At 41.2% G+C, this 21547-nt stretch overlaps 1 protein-coding gene across 1 annotated transcript in view; it reads right to left on the bottom strand.

Moving 5' to 3' along the window:
- The window catches only part of rnf103 (ring finger protein 103), an 89170-nt gene that overhangs the window by 66747 nt on the left and 876 nt on the right, over window positions 1–21547 (bottom strand). Inside the window, exons 2-4 of the mRNA XM_061287439.1 lie at window positions 11157–11305; window positions 3246–3361; window positions 61–483 (exon numbers count right to left, since the gene is read on the bottom strand). Of these exons, the coding sequence (XP_061143423.1) occupies window positions 61–483; window positions 3246–3361; window positions 11157–11305 (688 nt within the window). The remainder of the gene's footprint in view (window positions 1–60; window positions 484–3245; window positions 3362–11156; window positions 11306–21547) is intronic.

Here is a 21547-nt window from a genome sequence, read left to right as displayed (position 1 = left end):
ACAGAAATCCTTGTCAATATTCAACAATGACACAGGATCTGTTTCACACTGAAGGGTCACCTGTTGCCATAGTGATATAAGCCCTCTGGCATCTTCAGGATGTAGGCGGGGCTCTGCGTTACACCAATCTCTAATAGGCTGCTGTCATTGTCCCAGTGCCTTACATCCACGAAAATGAACTCAATCCTGCCGGTGAATTTAACAGAGAGCGAGGAGAAGAAAACAGGCGGCTGAGGCAGGGGAGCGAACAGAAACATCTTTAACGGGTGGAGCGGGTCGGGGCGCCACTCCTCCTGCAGCTTCTCCCAACGACACAATGTCTTGATGCGGTGAGACATCTGGGAGGTCATCCAACGGAAGATGTGTTCAGGTTCGATGCGACGGCCGTTGTATTCTTTCAGCATGACTTTGCCCTTCGATGCTGACGTCTGTGGGACTGACATGACCAGAGTGGAACGTTGCCATCCGCGTCTCACACACGACCTTGTGGAGAGAATATTGTTACATACAGCTATTGCACTTTGACATTCAAATATGAGACAAGAAAGGTCCTTTTCAGATATTTGATCAGAATTGACATAATTGTGGTTAAACTTTCCTACAAGGCTAAAGGGAGTCGTCTAGTGTGACTTAACCCTTTTGGCCACTGGATATTTCTCTATCAATCTTAATCTCCATTTCACTTTGTGGTTGATATAAAACGTGTTTTATAAATAAAATAAATTTTCATTATTTTCATGACGTTAAGGAATTAATATCAGGATTTATATCGTTATCTTGATGGAAATTGTTATGACTCGATCCTTGACTATGTTAGTGGCTTTGGTCCTTTATGACTGTCGGTCCTTGATTAGGCTAGAGGCTTTGGTCCTTTATGACTGTCAGTTCTTGATTATGCTAGTGGCTTTGGTCCTTCATGACTATAGGTCCTTGTCATGCTAGTGCACAGGTGTCAAACTCAAGGCCTGGGGGGCCAGATACGGCCCGCCACATCATTTTATGTGGCCCGCGAAGACGAATTGTTCATCAAATTCGTGTGTCATTACTCGAATTGGAAATTGTCTTTACTTTTAATATCTTTTTTTTTTTAATATTTGACCAGTTTTTACTCATCTGATTTGAGAATGAGGTATTTGTCAGTTTGTACTGTAGCTTTTACTGTATATAATATGAGGTGCTCATACATTTATTTGGGTTGACAGTCACAATGGCCCTCCGAAAGAAGCTATGACTACAATGCGGCCCGCAAAAAAAATGAGTTTGACAGACTGTGCCACTGTGCTAGTGGCTTTGGTCCTTTATTTGGTCACCGACGATCATTGTTTGTTCCTTATTTGTTCACATAGGATTAGATACATCATTTTCTCTCTATATATATACTTGAGTTAGTTTTGTCGGAACGTTTTGCCTTCTATGCCTTCCGCGTCCAGCTCTGCTCTCTGTTGTTACTTGGGAATTTTGTACATAGACTTTTTGGTTTCCTACTCATGTCTACCGTCTGCCTCTGGGTCTAAATCCTGCATCGAATGTGACAGAAAATTACCTCCAATACATTTTTGTACATATCGCACATCTTAAGTACAATATTCTCAATACATTGGCATGTATGGAAATCAAAGCTACTGCAAGGATTTTAAGCTTTACCTTTTTTTTTCCAAACACTACTGTACAAAGTTAAAATTAGGTTTGTGGCACTTGACTCCAAACAACTAAAAACAGCGCGACTACATATGTTGGGTTTTGATTATTTTCTTGCTATTATTTTCCTATTCATGCCTCACTAACACGTGTTGTAACACTATTAATATTCAATACAGTGTGTGACGTCCCCGCTCCACTTGCACCCTGCCCACTAACTTTTTGCTACGTCCCCGCGCGCTAATCAGCGCTCGTCGCTTGCCTCCTCGCTACCCGCTCATCAGGGTGTGTATTCAAACACCGTTCTCCCATCACTACCCGTCAGTTCATCTGCGTTGCTACTCATTCCTCCTTGCTGGCTGTTTTCCAAACTGATCTCCATTACCAACCCTGCCTGACCTGATTACGATTGATCCCGACCTCCGCCTGGCCTAACCTCGATGGCCTGCCCTAACGGTGATTGATTTCGACTGCCGCCTGGCCTGACGATTGTACCCAACCTTCGCCGTTCCCTGCCTGATCGGAAGACGCCTGTTCCCCCGCCCCAATGTTCTCCTGCCTGTCTGCCCATTGCTGTCCTACGTGTTTATCTGCCTGCCCGCTATCCTGCTTGCCTGCCTACCTTCTGCCTCGTGAAACGTCCAGCTGTGTCGTGGCACCTGTCATTGGGTGGCTCTGACGATTCCTTGGCTTCTTAACATGCTTTTGTCCCCCGCCCCGACTCTCCTTTCCCTTTCTCTTTTTTTAAATAAAGTGAGTTCGTAAAGCACCTGGTTGTCCTGTCCAGTACAATATTAAAAACCACCCCACAGGTGCCAACAAAAAGATTAAGGTCAAACAATGAATTGTACTTTCCTAAATAGTGCTAGATGTTTTGCAGATACCCCCTTTCTTTTACACCTACCGTTTTTTTCCATGTATAATGCGCAAAATTTAACTAATTTATTGTCCCAAAATCTGGGGTGCGCATTATTATACATGGTTACAAAAAACAAAAAAAAAATTATGATACGGAGGCCGCCATTACAGATGCGCTTTCTTCTCTGCTGTTCACTTCAAACACGGTCCATACGAACACAATGCTCTCGTATCAGACGCTTGCTCGATCACCTGCTCGTTTGCTGTCACAATGTACCCTACACAAATCCGAAACATTTCTTCGCTATCGAGTTTGCTAGCGCATGCGCAGTGATACTGACCGGCAGAATAACATCTGGTTGTTCCCAAAGATGATCTTTTTTCTGAAATAATTTTACGTTTACGGACTTAAGTAGGAGTCAAAATTTGGGTGCGTATTATACATGGGTACAGGCGTTTTTCGAGCATCAACATGCATTTTTAAGGTGCGTATTATACATGGGGGCGCATTATACATGGAAAAAAAAACGGTATTTATTACACCATTTTATTTCTATTATTACACCACCATTTACACCACTTATTACAAGCCATTACCAAATAAACTCCTGCAACCTCTACTCTTGAATTGTTGTGTTTGAGTAACTTCAAGAATTTGTGAGATATGAGCAAGAATAAAGACATCAGAAACAATAAAATCAATTTTGCTCTTGAATTTTGCTCCCTTATTGTAATGGTGTCATTCCCACCTGTAGTCATGAGAGCAGTTGAATGTTCCAGTTCGGATTCCAAACTGGGAGACTTTCTGTACCATCTTCCGCCAGTTGGACTTACTGAGCAGAGCGTCTCTGTCCTGCGCAATGACCTGCATAGACACCAAGATTTCCATCGGTAACAAAAATAAACAAAATAATGAAAATGAAAATGGAATACATTTTCTTTACAAAAATAAATAAATAATGTTGGAAAACAAATTTAAAAAATGAAAATTAAAATTAAACACATTTTCTTTACAAAAATAAATAATGTTTAAAAAACATGTGAAAATGTCTTTTTTGTCATCTTTTTCAACTAATTCAAGACCTGGTCTTTTGGGGTTGCTTTTAAATGTATTTATTACTACACGGCCGATAACCAGAGTAAGGAAGGTCAAACATCGGTTGTGGGGTTGTAGTTTCTTTACTGTAAGTTGCCTAGATGTGACAAGTGCCACCAGATGACGTCACTCAAAAGCAACATGTCAAGTCAAGTCAAAGTCAAAGTCAGCTTTATTGTCAATGTCTCCACATGTCACAACACACAAAGAGACCGGAATTACGTTTTTCTCTATCCCACGGTGACGAGACACATAACACGATAGACATACAAGTACGCGACACAATATAAAAACAAGAAGGCAAAAATTCAAACAATCAATAGTAAGAGTGATGAATAAATAATAAATAAACAGATAACACAATAAATAAGAGGAGCAAAACGGAGCCAGCAAGCATAGCGCAAAAGTAAAAAAACATCATAAACAAAAAGGCACAAACAATAAATAATAAGAGTAATAAATAATAAACAAACAGATAACACAACAATAAGAGCCAGTGTGCATACAGACAGTACAGACAGTAAAAGTACAGGACGCTACGCAGAACGGGGGAGCGAGTTCAGGATCCTAACAGCCTGGAGTATGAAGCTGTTTGAGAGTCTGGTGGTGCGGGAGCGCAGGCTTCTGTACCTCTTTCCAGAGGGCAGAAGCTCGAACAAAGAGTGAGCGGGGTGACTCGCATCACTCACAATCGTGGTCGCCTTGCGGGTGAGATGGGAGGTGTAAATGTCCTTCAAGGAGGGGAGCGAAGCACCAGCAATCTTACCATCAGTGCTCACTATGCGCTGCAGGGCCTTCAAGTTGTAGTCAGTGCAGCCGCCACCCCAAACAGCAATACAGCTGGAGAGGACGCTCTCAATGGTGCCGCGGTAAAATGCAGTCATGACGGCCGGAGGAGCGCTCGCTCGCCTGAGTTTCCGCAGGAAGTACAGGCGGCGCTGGGCTTTCTTTGCCAGTGATGCGGTGTTGGTGGACCAGGAGAGATCCTCACTGATGTGCACCCCCAGGAACTTGGCGCTGCTCACTCTCTCCACCACAGCACCGTCGATGGTCAGCGGCAGGTGTTGGGTGTGACCCTTCCGGAAGTCCACAACAATCTCCTTGGTCTTGTCGACGTTCAGCAGGAGGCATGTCGTGCTTGCTTTGAACTATTGTGGGTCTTGTGGCTTCCCTGTTTTTGTCACTTAAGTCTGCCCGAAACATGACACTTGGTAACAAGTACTCTCTGTACACAGCACATTTGGGTTTGCAATTCATTCAAATAAACCACAAGGAGTTTTCATCATTCTATTCATCCATCCAATTGAACTATGACGAGGTTCATACTGTAGGCACATCTGATCTGGATCAGATTTTCTTAAACTAAAATAGAACTTAAACTCTTAAACTAAAACTAAACTCAAATCTGACGTGGGTCACATTCATATATTGTCCTAGATGAGACAAATCTCATTTGACGTCAAACAAGAGACCATCCTTGCTTTATTGATGTTAGAGTTGTGATGAATCACTGCATCATTGTGATCACTGCATCACTGTGATCACTCTCCATTAAAACAACTGAAAATAAATTGTAAGCATAAAAACTACTCGTGGAATACTGGAGGAATTAGAAATGCGTGTAAAAAAAAAAACTTTATAGAGACTTCATTTAAACAAGAATAGCTGGATAAATGGACATCTATTCATCATTATCGCCCAGGGCGATAATTAGAATAGGTTTATGTCCAACTGAGGGGGTGGGCGATTGATAGAGAACACTTTTTGTCCGATCGCCAAGGGGCACTGAAATGGGCAATAATATGTATATTTTCCTTATGTAGTATGCAATCCCTGCATCTCACTGGTGTTCTTAACACTAAAACAGCGGCTGTTTTGATCTACCTCTAACAGCGGGGTGCGTCAATTGACGGTCCATCGATGCGACACGTTACCGTCGCATATCCCATGTGAGCACGTCATATTATCGCGATCGTCTTGTCCGAGCGCACGCCCTGACAACGTAACTGTGTGAGGATATTATAGCAGAGTGACAAGTGTAATTGTATCATAGTTTATGGAGAAAAACAATTTAAAAGGGACAATCGACGTGCTGTCAAATCAGTCATATTTAAACTTGCGCAATGACGTTGGCATGCGGTCGCGGAGGAAAACGTAAGTTTATGGGGTGAATTTTTAGCAGCACTGGCTATGGCTAGTGTCCAAAAAGACGAGGAAATTTGCTCCCCTTTAGGCTTCAAGTCATTCGTTTGGAAGCACTTTGGATTCCAAAGAAAAGATGGCTCAACGGACAAGACACGAGCAGTTTGTAAATCCTGCCATGCGGTGATCAAATATTCAGGGAGCACAAATCTCGCCGCACATTTAAAGAAAAACACGACATCAAAGTTCAGTTTTAAAATAAGCACTTTGCATACTACAATACTCTTGTAATTTCCTAAATAAAGAGTTTGCAGTACCTTGTTGATTTTGCGTATGAATTGTTATAAATCAGGATATTTTTCTATATTTTTTATTTAAAAAAAAATAAAAATCGATCGTAGAGCATTATATCGTGATATATCGTGAATGAATCGCAGCAGGCTTTAAGATATCGGCAAATATTGTATTGTAGTTCTCTGTATCGATATGATATCGTATCGTGATAAAACCCGCGATTTACACCCCTACACCATACATAATATATTCGAGAGAAAAAGCATGTTATTTTGCCTCATTCAAATCATGCAAAAACTGTCTATCACATCTTAATATCTGAAAGGGGAGCAAATTTCCTCGTCTTTTTGGACACTAGCCATAGCACCAGCCCAGGAGCCGCGTACTAGTTGTCGACTCCCCTTTCACGTGCCTGCTCTGCTCACAACACAACAACGCTGCGCGCACTGCTCCCGGAAAGAGGAAGCAAGCAACAATGAACTGGATTTCAAAATAAAGTCGCGTCTAATGTCCGAGGTCAAACACGGCGATATAAATCGATGTTTACGTTTAGCATCGATGCCAATAAATCGTAGAGCATTATATCGATTAATCGATGTGTATCGATGTATCAGTGTATCAATGTTTTTTATTTATGTCATCGCTAACACACACTGGGCGATTATTAGAATATGGGCGATAATTAGAATTAATACGGTACTCTCTGCACCACACCACACATAAGTCATCGAGACAACAAAATACATTTGCTGGCGACCGTTAGTCGCCGTGCCGCTGCGTAACGGCTACTTGTACGATGCGAGGCAAACTTAAAGGAGTGCGCCGGAACTGTCAATCAAACGGCGCGCACGCGAAGCAAACCGCGATCGGACAAACGGCACAACAGTCGACCGTAGTAACAATGAAATGTATATACTCACTTTGTATGAAAGACGCACACAATCACAGCAACATATTCAGTCGATACCTGCAACCTTTAACGTCACCACTTTCACCCCTCACTATCCGCAGTAATACTATTCTCTCCACAGACACCTTCAAGTTCCTGGGATCCATAATCTCCCGGGACCTGAAATCTCCGGACATAGACTCTGTCCGGAAGAAGGCCCAGCAGAGGCTGTACTTTCTGAGACAGCTCAGGAAGTTCAACCTGCCACGGGAGCTGCTGAAGACCTTCTATACTGCCATCATCCAGTCTATCCTCTGCACCTCCATCGCTGTGTGGTTTGGATCGGCCTCCAAACAAGACAAGCACAGACTGCAACGGACAATCGGGACTGCAGAAAAGATAATTCAAGATTCAAGAATTTTTATTCGCCATGTTTGGGCATGCCAAACAAGGAATTTGAATCAACCTCCCATCTATCCAGGACTTGTACCTGTCCAGGACCAGGAAATGTGCAAGTAACATCTCTACAGACCCTTCTCACTCAGGTTGCAGTCTGTTCAAACTACTCCCCTCCGGATGGCGTTACAGAGCTCTGTACGCCAAAACCAGCAGACACAGAGACAGCTTCTTTCCCCAGGCTGTTGCTCTGATATGAACTCACACCACTCTTAGAGTCTCAGAGTCATTGCTGTGCCATAACATCCTGCTCTCTACGCTTTATTTTGAATTGTCTGTATAAGAGGAACTTTATTAATCTCACGTGTGAGAAACTGCATGTATTATGTGTACTATGTGTCCACTCTGCATCCACTGCAGCCTGGTTATCCTAGAAGAGGGATCCTCACTAGGGGTGTAACGATACATCGATACACATCGATTAATCGATATAATGCTCTACGATTTATTGGTATCGATGCTAAAGGTAAACATCGATTTATATCGCCGTGTTTGACCTCGGACATTAGACGCGACTTTATTTTGAAATCCAGTTCATTGTTGCTTGCTTCCTCTTTCCGGCGTTGTTGTGTTGTGAGCAGAGCACGCGCGTGAAAGGGGAGGGGACAACTAGTCCGCGGCTCCTGGGCTGGTGCTATGGCTAGTGTCCAAAAAGACGAGGAAATTTGCTCCCCTTTAGGCTTCAAGTCATTCGTTTGGAAGCACTTTGGATTCCAAAGAAATGATGGCTCAACGGCCAAGACACGTGCAGTTTGTAAATCCTGCCATGCGATGATCAAATATTCAGGGAGCACAAATCTCGCCGCACATTTAAAGAAAAAACACGACATCAAAGTTCAGTGTTAAAGTAAGCAATTTGTATACTACAATACTCTTGTAATTTCCTAAATAAAGAGTTTGCAGTGCCTTGTTGATTTCGCGTATGAATTGTTATGAATCAGGATATTGTTGTATATTTTTTACTAAAAAAAAAAAAATATCGATCGTAGAGCACTATATCGCGATATATCGTGAATGAATCGCAGCAGGCTTTAGGATATCGGCAAATATCGTATCGTAGTTCTTTATATCGATATTATATCGTATCGTGACAAAACCCGCGATTTACACCCCTAATCCTCACATCTGTGGTCTCTTCTCAAGGTTTCTCATTTCCCCTAGTAGGAGTTTTGAGTTTTTCCTTGCCCTCCTGGGAGTTTAAGATCAGGGGATGTTTGAGAATATTTGTCAATTTTTGCACATGTCCCGAGTGTTGTTAGTCTCCTAAATATTGAACTGAGGCTGAGATGTACCGAAGTCATTCCTTGTTTGGCATGCTCAAACATGGCCAATAAAAATTCTTGAATCTTGAATCTTACCGCTGCGCACAAGCTCCAACAATTGCGATAAACTGAGGTAACTCACGCGAGACGTAACTTCGCTTTAAAGGTATCTGGCGCCATCTAGTGTTGTGAATGGTTATATTGTCTAGACCCCAAATGTAAGACGACCCCCACTTTTTCATTCTTATTTCAATGCAAAAAACATTGTCTTATATTCGGGCCAATACAGCATATACACGCACGCACGCACACACGCACAAACATACACACATAAATGTGTGTGTATATCAAAGTCAAAGTCTGCTTTATTGTCAACATCTTCACATGCCGAGACACACAAAGACATCGAAATTACGTTTTCCCTATCCCACGGTGACAAGACATATTACACGATAGACACACAAGTAAACAACGCAATATAAAAAACAAGAAGGCACAAACAATAAATAAGAGTAACAATAAATAATAAATAAATAGATAACACAACGAATAAAAGCCAGTGTGCATACAGACAGTAAAAGTACAGGACGCTACGCAGAACGGGGAAGCAAGTTCAGGATCCTGACTGCCTGGAGTATGAAGCTGTTTGAGAGTCTGGTGGTGCGGGTGTATGTATGTGTAAATGTGTGTATATAACTATATATATATATATATATATATTAATATGTATTAATACATATATACATATAGATATACACACACACACACACACACACACACACACACACACACACACATGTATATATATATATATATATATATATATATATATATATATATATATATATATATATATATATATATATATATATATATATATATATATATATATATATATATATATATATATATACACATACATATACATATATATACATACATATACATACACATACATACATATATATATACATACATACATATATATATACATACATACATATATATATACATACATACATATATATATATACATACATACATATATATATATATATACATACATATATATATATATACATACATATATATATATATACATACATATATATATATATACATACATATATATATATATATACATACATACATATATATATATATACATACATACATACATACATACATACATACATACACACATACACACACGCGCACACACACACACACACACACACACACACACACACACACACACACACACACACACACACACGAGGTAACTGCAAATTTTATTTTCTGTCTTAAATTTGATAGGGGGTGGGATTAAATAAGTCTTACTTCTTCCCATTCCTTTTCAAAACTGCCTATTTTGTGCAGTGGCTTGTTTTATGTTTGTATCTGTTTGTACAGAGTCATAGTTTGCATGACTTTCACCTTGCTTGCGCTTTAGAATGTATTTGTCTTCATTTGATTGGTTATTTGTGTTTTGCCTGTTTGAAACGAATAAAATAAAATTCAATTCAATGCATCTAATTTAAGAAGCAGCATGATGCACTGCACTTAATGTACTTCAAATTTTGTGAACTGTTATACATATATAGTAGGGGTGTAAATCGCGGGTTTTGTCACGATACGATATAATATCGATACAAAGAACTACGATACGATATTTGCCGATATCTTAAAGCCTGTTGCGATTCATTCACGATATATCGCGATATAGTGCTCTACGATCGATTTTTTTTTTTTTAATAAAAAATATAGAACAATAACCTGATTTATAACAATTCATTCGCAAAATCAACAAGGTACTGCAAACTCTTTATTTAGGAAATTACAAGAGTATTGTAGTATACAAAGTGCTTATTTTAACACTTAAACTTTGATGTCGTGTTTTTTCTTTAAATGTGCGGCGAGATTTGTGCTCCCTGAATATTTGATCACCGCATGGCAGGATTTACAAACTGCACGTGTCTTGTCCGTTGAGCCATCTTTTCTTTGGAATCCAAAGTGCTTCCAAACGAATGACTTGAAGCCTAAAGGGGAGCAAATTTCCTCGTCTTTTTGGACACTAGTCATAGCACCAGCCCAGGAGCCGCGTACTAGTTGTCAACTCCGCTTTCACGTGCGTGCTCTGCTCACAACACGCGCAGTGCGCTCCCGGAAAGAGGAAGCAAGCAACAATGAACTGGATTTCAAAATAAAGTCGCGTCTAATGTCCGAGGTCAAACACGGCGATATAAATCGATGTTTACGTTTAGCATCGATGCCAATAAATCGTAGAGCATTATATCGATTAATTGATGTGTATCGATGTATCGTTACACCCCTAATATATAGTATCTATATTTAATTTGTGGATGGCTGTTTTTTAAAATAGGTTTTGTTTTAACTACACATAACTTACCATGGGTTTTTTAAAATCTTGCAGACAAGAAGAAAAAAACTGAATACTAACACTAATAAAATCTAAACAAAAATGCAGAAATCATTTCATAGTGCCAAGAAATGAGATTACCTGAACCAACCAGATGCCATCTTTAGTGTCCTCCACCAACTCATAGAAGTGCATCTCTCCACTAAAATGTGTGCTGCTGGCATCACCTGCCTCGGTTTGCTCATTCTCCTTCTTTATGGCTGAATATAACTCCCCGTGTGTCAGCTCGCCTGTGGTTTTGAGAAAAACATTTTTGTTTTTTTACACAGACAAAAAAAATACCCACAACTCTCGGCACAAGAATTTGCATGTGGCATCGTAAAGTGAATGAAAATGAACTATTCATGTAATTTGAACACTTACAACTTCCTGCAGCACCTTCCTGAAGGCTAACAAATATGAATCATAAAACAAAACCAGATTGGGTATTCCTTCAGACTGATGGAAAGTTTGCCAGCCTGTCACTGACGGGCACACAATTTGTGACAATAGTTGATTGACAGCAAAGTTTAAAAAATTATATATACCGTAATTTCCCGACTATAAGCTGCTACTTTTTGCTCAGGTTTTGAACCCTGCGGCTTGTAGTCCAGTGCAGCGTGTATGGATTTTTGTGATGACTTGATCACTTTTATACACTCTTAAAAAGGCTTTGGACCGCTGTTGAGCGGCACTACTTTGCTGGGTGGAGGGATATGTGACACGGTCACTGGGGAGAAGAGTGGTGTGTTGATCGCATGTCGACAACGAAAGAGAGACTGAGAAACTGTGTGGCGAAGTATATTTGTTGCTTTTCCAATCGAACACCGAGGAGGAAGACTTTGATGGTTTCAGTGCGCAGGAGGAAGATGAAGACGGCTCTCAGTGACTTTTACTCGTATGTTTTTTTCTTTAACCAGCCCTGTTAGTGCTGTGCTACCATTTTGCTGCTTTGTTACCACCGCATCTCAGTGACTTTTACCCGCATGTTTTTTTTTTATCCAGCCCTATTAGTGCTGTGTTACTTCCGTGTTGCTGCGGTATTACTGCTGCGTCACAGGCAGTGGTTGGAAAGAAAAGTTAAGGTATGTTATTAAAACTTTAAAAAGGCTTTCTGTGTACCGTCTTTCTTTGTAAATAACTCGCGTGCACATGTGGCTTATAGTACGGTACGGCTTATTTATGAAAAAAAAGAAAAGGTCCTCGCTTTTTTTTGCTGGTGCGGCTTATAGTCCGGAAATTACGGTATGTACTCACAAAAGTGAGTACACCCCTCTCATTTCTGCAATGTTTTATTTTTTAACTTGTCTTGGGACAACACTGATGAAATTACACTTTGAGACAATGTTAAGTAGTCACTGTGGATAGCAAAGTAAATGTATTGTTACTTCAAAGTAACTCAAAATACAACAATGAATGTTTAAAATGCTGGCAACAAAAGTGAGTACACCCCAACTGAAAATGTCAAAATTGTACACAAATGTCAGTATTTTGTGTGGCCACCATTATTTTCCAGCACCGACGTAACCCTTTTAGGCATAGAGTTCACCAGAGTTTCACAAGTCGCTGCTGGAATACTCTTCCATGATGACATCACGGAGGTGGTGGATGTTGGAGACCTTGCGCTCCTCCACCTTCCGTTTGAGGATGCCCCACAGATGTTCAATAGGGTTTAGGTCTGAGGATATGCTTGGCCAGTCCATCACCTTCACCCTCAGATTCTTTAGGAAGGCAGTGGTCGTCTTGGAGGTGTGTTTGGGGTCGTTATTGTGTTGGAATACTGCTCCGCGGCCCAGTTTAGAGGAGGGAGGGGATCATGTTCTGCTTCAGTATTCCACAGTACATGTTGGCATTCATTGTTCCCTCAATGAACTGTAGCTCCCCAGTGCCAGCAGCACTCATACAGCCCCAGATGATGACGCTCCCACCACTATGCACCACTGTAGGCAAGACACACTTGTCTTTGTACTCTTCACCTGGTTGCTGCCACACACGCTGGACACCATCTGAACCAAATATGTTTATCTTGGTCTCATCAGACCACAGGACATGGTCCCAGTCACCCATATCCTTAATCTGCTTGTCTTCAGGAAGGTCGCCAACATCCACCAACTCCGTGATGTCATCATGGAAGAGTGGAAGAGGATTCCAGTGGCGACCTGTGAACCTCTGGTGAACTCCATGCCTAAAAGGGTTACGGCGGTACTGGAAAATAATTACTTTGAAGTAAAAATACACTTACTCTGCTATCAAAGTTCTACAGTGACTACTTAACATTGTCTTAAAGTATCATTTCTTCAGTGTTGTCCCATGAATATACGTATATTTATATATATTTTCTTTTTCATAGTTTGGGTGGGGGGCCGACTCAGGAGCGACTTATATGTGAAATTATTCACAAATTTTCAAAATTCAAAAATCCGCGATGTAGTGAAACCGCGATAAACAAACCGCGATGTAGCAAGGGATTACTGTAATCTGAACTGCAACTGCAGCGCGGCACATACGCGGCGGCTGTGTTTTACATAAAGGACAAAGGATTCGATCACGGGATATAATGACTTGGAGTGACAGAGATTGTTTGATAAAATTGTTGTTTATAATTATATGGGCCTGTGGAATATTTTGAAGTGCAACCGCCGTCAGCGGCGCGCACCTGGCATTGTTGACAAAGGACGATCGATGGATTTAATGATTTGGAGTGACACAGATGGTTTGATAATATCATTGGTTATATAATAGTTATTTGATATATAATTTATATATTGTTACATGGGCCTGTGGAATAATTTTAAGTGCAACCGCCGTCAGCGGCGCGGCGCGCATGCGGCATTATTGACGTTAAGGACGATCGATGGATTTAATGATTTGGAGTGACACAGATGGTTTGATAATTTTATTGCTTATATAATAGTTATTTGATATATAATTTATATATCGTTATATGGGCCTGTGTAATGATTTGAAGTGCAACCGCCGTCAGCGGCGCGCACCCGGCATTGTTGACATAAAGGACGATCGATGGATTTAATGATTTGGAGTGACACAGATGGTTTGATAAGGTGTTACCGTTTTTTTCCGTGTATAGTGCGCAAAATTTAACTAATTTATTGTCCTAAAATCTGGGGTGCGCATTATACATGGGTACAAAAAATTTATTTTTTATTTTTTTTTTTAAATTTTTTTTTTTTTTTTTTTAAAGAAAGTCATGGTACAACATACGACCGCAATGCTCTCGTATCAGACGCTTGCTCGATCACCTGCTCGTTTGCTGTCTGTCACAATGTACCCTACACAAATCCGAAACATTTGTTGCGGCTCCGAGTCACGACGAGGGGCAAGTTTTGGTTTCCAAGGGTGTTTTTATTCCTCTTCAACGTCTCTCCCATACAGAGCCGCCTTTTTCACGTCCGCACGCCTTTTTCACATGCGCGCACGGAGCGCGGTGGTGCGTTTACGGGCAGTCGGAGAAATCAACGCCAACAAAAAAAAAATTACATCCAGCCTAGTTAAGACCATACCAAAGACTATAAAAATGGGACCCATTGCCTCCCTGCGTGTGTGACGATCATTGGGACTTAAAAAAAAAAACAATTTTTTTTTTAAAATTCATAAAAATTGGGTGCGTATTATACATGGGTACAGGCTTTTTTCCAGCATCAGCATGCCATTTTTAGGGTGCGTATTATACATGGGGGCGCATTATACACGGAAGAAAACGGTATTTATGTAGATAACTGTCAATGTTACTTCAGGCCCGTTCTCAGCTCTTTGTGTTTATGTCATGTTAGCATACCTATCGTTTAGCCTGTTGTTGCTCGTTCATGTCTGTTCTTGGTGTTGGATTTAGTCGAATAAATTTCCCCTAAAATGCGACTTATACTCCGGAGCGACTAATATATGTTTTTCTTCACTTTATTGTGCATTTATAGCTAATGCAACATATATTCCGGAGCGAATTTTAGTCCGAAAATTACGGGGTAAAAATCACAGTTAAGGCTTGCAATTTCAAGTTTGGGGTAATCTGCCAATTTAAGATTGTTCAAATGAGGTCCATCACAATACATCCGAGAGCTCATGAAGGATATATATATATAATAGTTATATATACGTGTGCACGCGCACACACACACACACACACACACACACACACACACACACACACACACACACACACACACACACACACACACACACACACACACACGCGCGCACACACACGCACGCACACGCGCACGCACACGCACGCACACGTCTCAGAAAATTAGAATATTGTGAAAAAGTTCTTTATTTTCTTTAGTGCAACTAAAAAAACAAAAATGTCATACATTCTGGATACATTACAAATCAACTGAAATATTGCAAGCCTTTTATTATTTTAATATTGCTGATTACGGCATACAGTTTAAGAAAACCCTAATGTCCTATCTCTAAATATAAATATAAACATAACACCAAAACAAAATCAAACATTTGAAAATGTTCATTAATGCACTCAGTACTTGGGTGGGAATCCATTTGCACGGATTACTGCATCAATGCGGCGTGGCATGGTGGAAATCAGCCTGTGGCATTGCTGAGGCCTTATGGATGCCCAGGATGCTTCAATAGCGGCCTTTAGCTCATTTGCATTGTTGGGTCTGGTGTCGTTCAGCTTCTTCTTCACAATACCCCACAAATTCTCTTTGGGGTTCAGGTCAGGGGAATTGGCAGGCCAATCGAGGACAGTAATGCCATGGTCAGTACACCATTTACTGGTGGTTTTGGCACTGTGGGCAGGTGCCAGATCATGCTGGAAAATGAAATCATCATCTCCACAGAGCTTTTCAGCAGACGGAAGCATGTAGTACTCTAAAATCTTTTGGTACGCATCTGCATTTACTCTGGACTTGATGAAACACCAGCAGCTGACATGGCTCCCCAAACCATTGCTGACTGTGGGAACTTTACACTGGATTTCAAGCAACTTGGATTTTGCTCCTCTCCAACCTTTCTCCAGACTCTGGCACCTTGACTTCCAAATGAAATACAAAACTTGCTTTCGTCTGAAAAGAGGACTTTGGACCACTCTGCAACTGTCCAGCGCTTCTTTTCCATAGCCCAAGTCAGACGTTTCTTCCATTGTCTTGAGTTCAGAAGTGGCTTGACCATGGGCTATTGTAGCCCATTTCCCGGACATGTCTGTGAACAGTGGCTTTTGAGACCTGGACTCCAGATTCAGTCCACTGTCTTTGACGCTCCCCCAAATTCTGGAAGCGACTCTTTTTCACAATGCTGTTAAGGCTGCAGTCATCTCTCTTGGTTGTGCAGCGTTACCACCCACATTTCCCCCTTCCAACAGACTTTTTTGTGGATGTGCTTTGAAACTGCACACCGTGAACACCTTGCTCTTTGAGAAATTTCTTTTTGTGTCTTACCCTCTTACCCAGTGTCAATGATGGTCCTCTGGACAGCAGTCAGATCAGCACTCTTCCCCATACTTGTGATTTAGTTTACTGAACCAAGCTGAGTGTTTCTCAAGGCTCAGGAAACCCTTGCAGGTGTTTCGAGTTAATTAGACGATTCAAGTGATTACCGTAATTTTCGTACTATAAGTCGCAGTTTTTTTCATAGTTTGGGTGGGGGGGGCGACTTATAATAAGGAGCGACTTATGTGTTTTATTTTTTTTTAAAAAATCAAAAAAAAAAAAAAAAAAAAGTGAAACCACGATAAACGAACCGCAATGTAGCAAGGGGTTACTGTAATTTGAATTTCAAGTGACGTCAGCAGCGCGACGTCGTGTCAGCAGCGCGACGTCATGTCAGCAGCGCGACGTCGTGTCAGCAGCGCGACGTCGTGTCAGCAGCGCGACGCGGCATGGCGGTTGTTTACATAAAGATTGACTCGACGGAGCTCTCTTTCATTTCCGTGGATTGAAGTCGGGGGCCGGCGCTCGGTCGGGTGGCTGTCCAGGGACGGTGGATGGGGCTCGGACAATGCTTTTACGCACGCCCGGTCCTACTCTACCGAGCTGTCTTTCACCTCCGTGGATGGAAGTCGAGGGCCGGCGCTCGGCTGGGTGGCTGTCCGGGGACGGTGGATGGGGCTCGGTCATGGCTTTTACGCACGCCCGATCCTATTCTATGGAGCTCCCTTCCACTTCCGTGGCTGGAAGTCCACGCCACCACACGCCTGGAAGTTTGTTTTGTTAAATAAAGAGCCGTTTACTAGGGGTGTAACGATACATCGATACACATCGATTAATCGATATAATGCTCTACGATTTATTGGTATCGATGCTAAAGGTAAACATCGATTTATATCGCCGTGTTTGACCTCGGACATTAGACGCGACTTTATTTTGAAATCCAGTTCATTGTTGCTTGCTTCCTCTTTCCGGCGTTGTTGTGTTGTGAGCAGAGCACGCGCGTGAAAGGGGAGGGGACAACTAGTCCGCGGCTCCTGGGCTGGTGCTATGGCTAGTGTCCAAAAAGACGAGGAAATTTGCTCCCCTTTAGGCTTCAAGTCATTCGTTTGGAAGCACTTTGGATTCCAAAGAAAAGATGGCTCAACGGCCAAGACACGTGCAGTTTGTAAATCCTGCCATGCGGTGATCAAATATTCAGGGAGCACAAATCTCGCCGCACATTTAAAGAAAAAACACGACATCAAAGTTCAGTGTTAAAGTAAGCAATTTGTATACTACAATACTCTTGTAATTTCCTAAATAAAGAGTTTGCAGTGCCTTGTTGATTTTGCGTATGAATTGTTATAAATCAGGATATTGTTATACATTTTTTACTAAAAAAAAAAAAATCGATCGTAGAGCACTATATCGCGATATATCGTGAATGAATCGCAGCAGGCTTTAAGATATCGGCAAATATCGTATCGTAGTTCTTTATATCGATATTATATCGTATCGTGACAAAACCCGCGATTTACACCCCTACCGTTTACCAAACCCACGTCTTTCCTTGAACTTTGTTAATGCTACAATATAGTTATATAGTAGATCTGTGGGATATACGAGGGCGCACGCGCGGCGTTATTGACAAAGGACGAGGAATTTGATCGATGGATTTAATGATTTAGAGTGCACAGATGGTTTGATAACATTATTGCTTATATAATAGTTATTTGATATATGATTTATATATCATTATATGGGCCTGTGGAATATTTTGAAGTGCAAGAGCCGTCAGCGGCGCGCACGGATTGTTGACAAAGGACGATTGATGGATTTAATAAATTGGAGTGACACAGATTGTTTTATTAACGTGTTATTTAAGTACCGTATTTTGCGCCCTATTAGGCGCACCGGGTTATAAGGCGCACCTTCACTGAACGGCCCATTTTAAAACTTTGTCCATCTATAAGGCGCATAAAATAGAAGCTTTACTGCAACAAACTGAGGTTGACTAGGGTTGCGGTATGCACCCAGTAGCCAATAACCAACGAGCCCTCTGTAAACAATCGCGTTTCTCAATTGATCTCCTATAAAATAATTGGAACTGACTAAAGTTCGATCTAACGCATTGGTACTTCTTACGTATGTTTCCCTTCCATATCGATCCGTAGATTTACTCAAAACATTAACAGAGCAGCCTATTTTGACATGAAATAGCCTCGCGCGTATAGCAGCTATCGTTATAGCATTAGCCGTCCGCAATTTCCTATGAGCCTCAGCTCGCAATCTCCCATGAGCCTCAGCAAAGTGTAAACAATCGCGTTTCTCAAACGATCTCCTATAAAATGATCGGAACTGACTAAAGTTCGATCTAACGCATTGGTACTACTTACCTATGTTTCCCTTCCATATTGATCCGTAGATTTACTCAAAACATTAACAGAGCAGCCTATTTTGACATGAAATAGCCTGGTACGTATAGCAGCTATCGTTATAGCATTAGCCATCCGCAAATTACCATGAGCCTCAGCTCGCAATCTCCCATGAGCCTCAGCAAAGTGTAAACAATCGCGTTTCTCAAACGATCTCCTACAAAATGATCGGAACTGACTAAAGTTCGATCTAACACATTGGTACTGCTTACCTATGTTTCCGTTTCATATCAATCCGTAAATTTACTCAAAACATTAACGGAGCAGCCTATTTTGAAATGAAATAGCCTCGCGGGTACAACAGCTATTCGGTGACGCCCCCTGACTACAGTTACCGTGATGTTGGGAAGCGATGCGACCTTGTAATTTACTAGTCGTACTAAAACGTACTAAATCATTTTGGCAGAGCACTGTGTACAACCAGTATGGATCAACAAATTCATCACTTGATCCATATATAAGGCGCACCGGACTATAAGGCGCACTGTCGACTTTTGATAAAAATTCAGATTTTTAGGTGCGCCTTATAGGGCGGAAAATACGGTAATAGTTTTTTGAGTAACTCTGAATTTTACGTCAGGGCCGTTCTCAGCTCTTAGTTTGTGTTTATGTCACGTTAGCATACCTATCGTTTAGCCTGTTGCTGCTCGTTCTTGGTGTTAGATTTTGTCGAATAAATTGCCCCCCAAAATGCGACTTATACTCCGGAGCGACTTATAGTACAAAAATTACGGTAGTTGAATACCCTACTAGTATACTTTTTTATGATATTCTAATATTTTGACATAGGATATTTGAGTTTTCCTAAGCTGTATGCCATAATAGATAATAGAGAAAACGTAATTTCGGTTTCTTTGTGTGTCTTGACATGTGAAGAGATTGACAATAAAGCTGACTTTTACTTTTGACTTTGATAATGAGCAATATTAAAATAAAAGGCTTGCAATATTTCAGTTGATTTGGAATGAATCCAGAATATATGACATTTTTGTTTTACCGTTTTTTTCCATGTATAATGTAAGTCCCAATGATCGTCACACACGCATCTGGGTGTGGTGAAATTTGTCCTCTGCATTTGACCCATCCCCGTGTGATTTTGATCCATCCCCTGGGGGAGAGGGGAGCAGTGAGCAGCAGCGGCGCCGCGTTCAGGAATCATTTGGTTATCTAATCCCCCAATTCCAACCCTTAATGCTGAGTGCCAAGCAGGGAGGCAATGGGTCCCATTTTTATAGTCTTTGGTATGGTCTTAAACAGGCTGGATGTACATTTTTTGTTGGCGTTGATTTCTCCGACTGCCCGTAAAGGCACCACCGCGATCCGTTAGGTGACGTGCGGAAGTGTGAAAAAGGCGGCTCTGTATGGGAGAGAAGTTGAAGAGGAATAAAAACACCCTTGGAAACTTGCCCCTTGTCGTGATTCTGAGCCGCAACAAATGTTTCGGATTTGTGTAGGGTACATTGTGACAGCAAACGAGCAGGTGATCGAGCCAGCGTCTGATACGAGAGCATTGCGTTCGTATGGAGCGTCTTTGAAGTGAACAGCAGAGACGAAAGGAACAAGGCAAAGTGTTGTGAAATAAAATATTACCTTTAATACGCATTTTATTTGCTGATTGTATTAAACTATCACATTCATTGTCAGTCAAGAAGAGGACTATTCGCATCGGATCCATAGTGCGCATGCGCAGTGATACTGCCTCCGTATTACGTCCAGTCCGCGATGGAGATTAAAAAACAAACAATATTTGACAATAACACAGGTTTTTGTTCCTGTCTTTGGTAATGTCACCCTGTCCTTTTGTTCCACGTCGTTGTCAGTCAGTCCTGTTGTTGGTTTTGTTAGAGTTATGTTAGTTTACCAAGTCTGTGTTTTGAGTTCCTCCAATGAACCCTGGTCCAAGCTGCATTGGTCGCCCTGCTCCTTTCCACACTCCATCCGTGACAAGATTTTCTTCAAAAATTGTTGTAACATGATTTTCTTCAAAAATATATATATAAATATATTTAAAAAATTGTACCCATGTATAATGCGCACCCCAGATTTTAAGACAATAAATAAGTTAAAATTTTGCGCATTATACATGGAAAAAAACGGTATTTATATGTGCGTGTATATATAGATAGATAGATAGATAGATAGATAGATAGATAGATAGATAGATAGATAGATAGATAGATAGATAGATAGATAGATAGATAGATAGATAGATAGATAGATAGATAGATAGATAGATAGATAGATAGATAGATAGAGCACACGATATCTTGTAGGCCTTAAAAAAATGAGTGAAAATGCTCAAAACTGGCTGGGATTTTTAGGGGTTGTCTTTTCTGAAAACGCTTGGCATTTGAAGAGTTAATTTAAAAAAAAGAAAATGTCAACAATAGATATGAAATACAATACTTTGTTCTTTAGTGTGTACAACAGAGAGAATACTGCAGATCTTTTTGGGAGAGGTGGTGGTTGAATGTCATGAACTTTGAAACACCCATTTTCAAGACCGCTTGTCCCCACGAGGGTCGCGGGCGTGCTGGAGCCTTACCCAGCAGTCATCGGGCAGGAGGCGGGGGACACCCTGAACCAGTTGCCAGCTGATCACAGGGCACATAGAGACCAACAACCATCCGCACTCGCACTCATGCCTAGGGGAAATTTGAAATGCTTAATT

Source organism: Syngnathus typhle, linkage group LG1 (genome assembly GCF_033458585.1).
Source record: "Syngnathus typhle isolate RoL2023-S1 ecotype Sweden linkage group LG1, RoL_Styp_1.0, whole genome shotgun sequence".
NCBI classification, from domain to species: domain Eukaryota; kingdom Metazoa; phylum Chordata; class Actinopteri; order Syngnathiformes; family Syngnathidae; genus Syngnathus; species Syngnathus typhle.
Note: the sequence above shows the minus strand (reverse complement) of the source record. Positions and strands in the feature narration are given on the sequence as shown.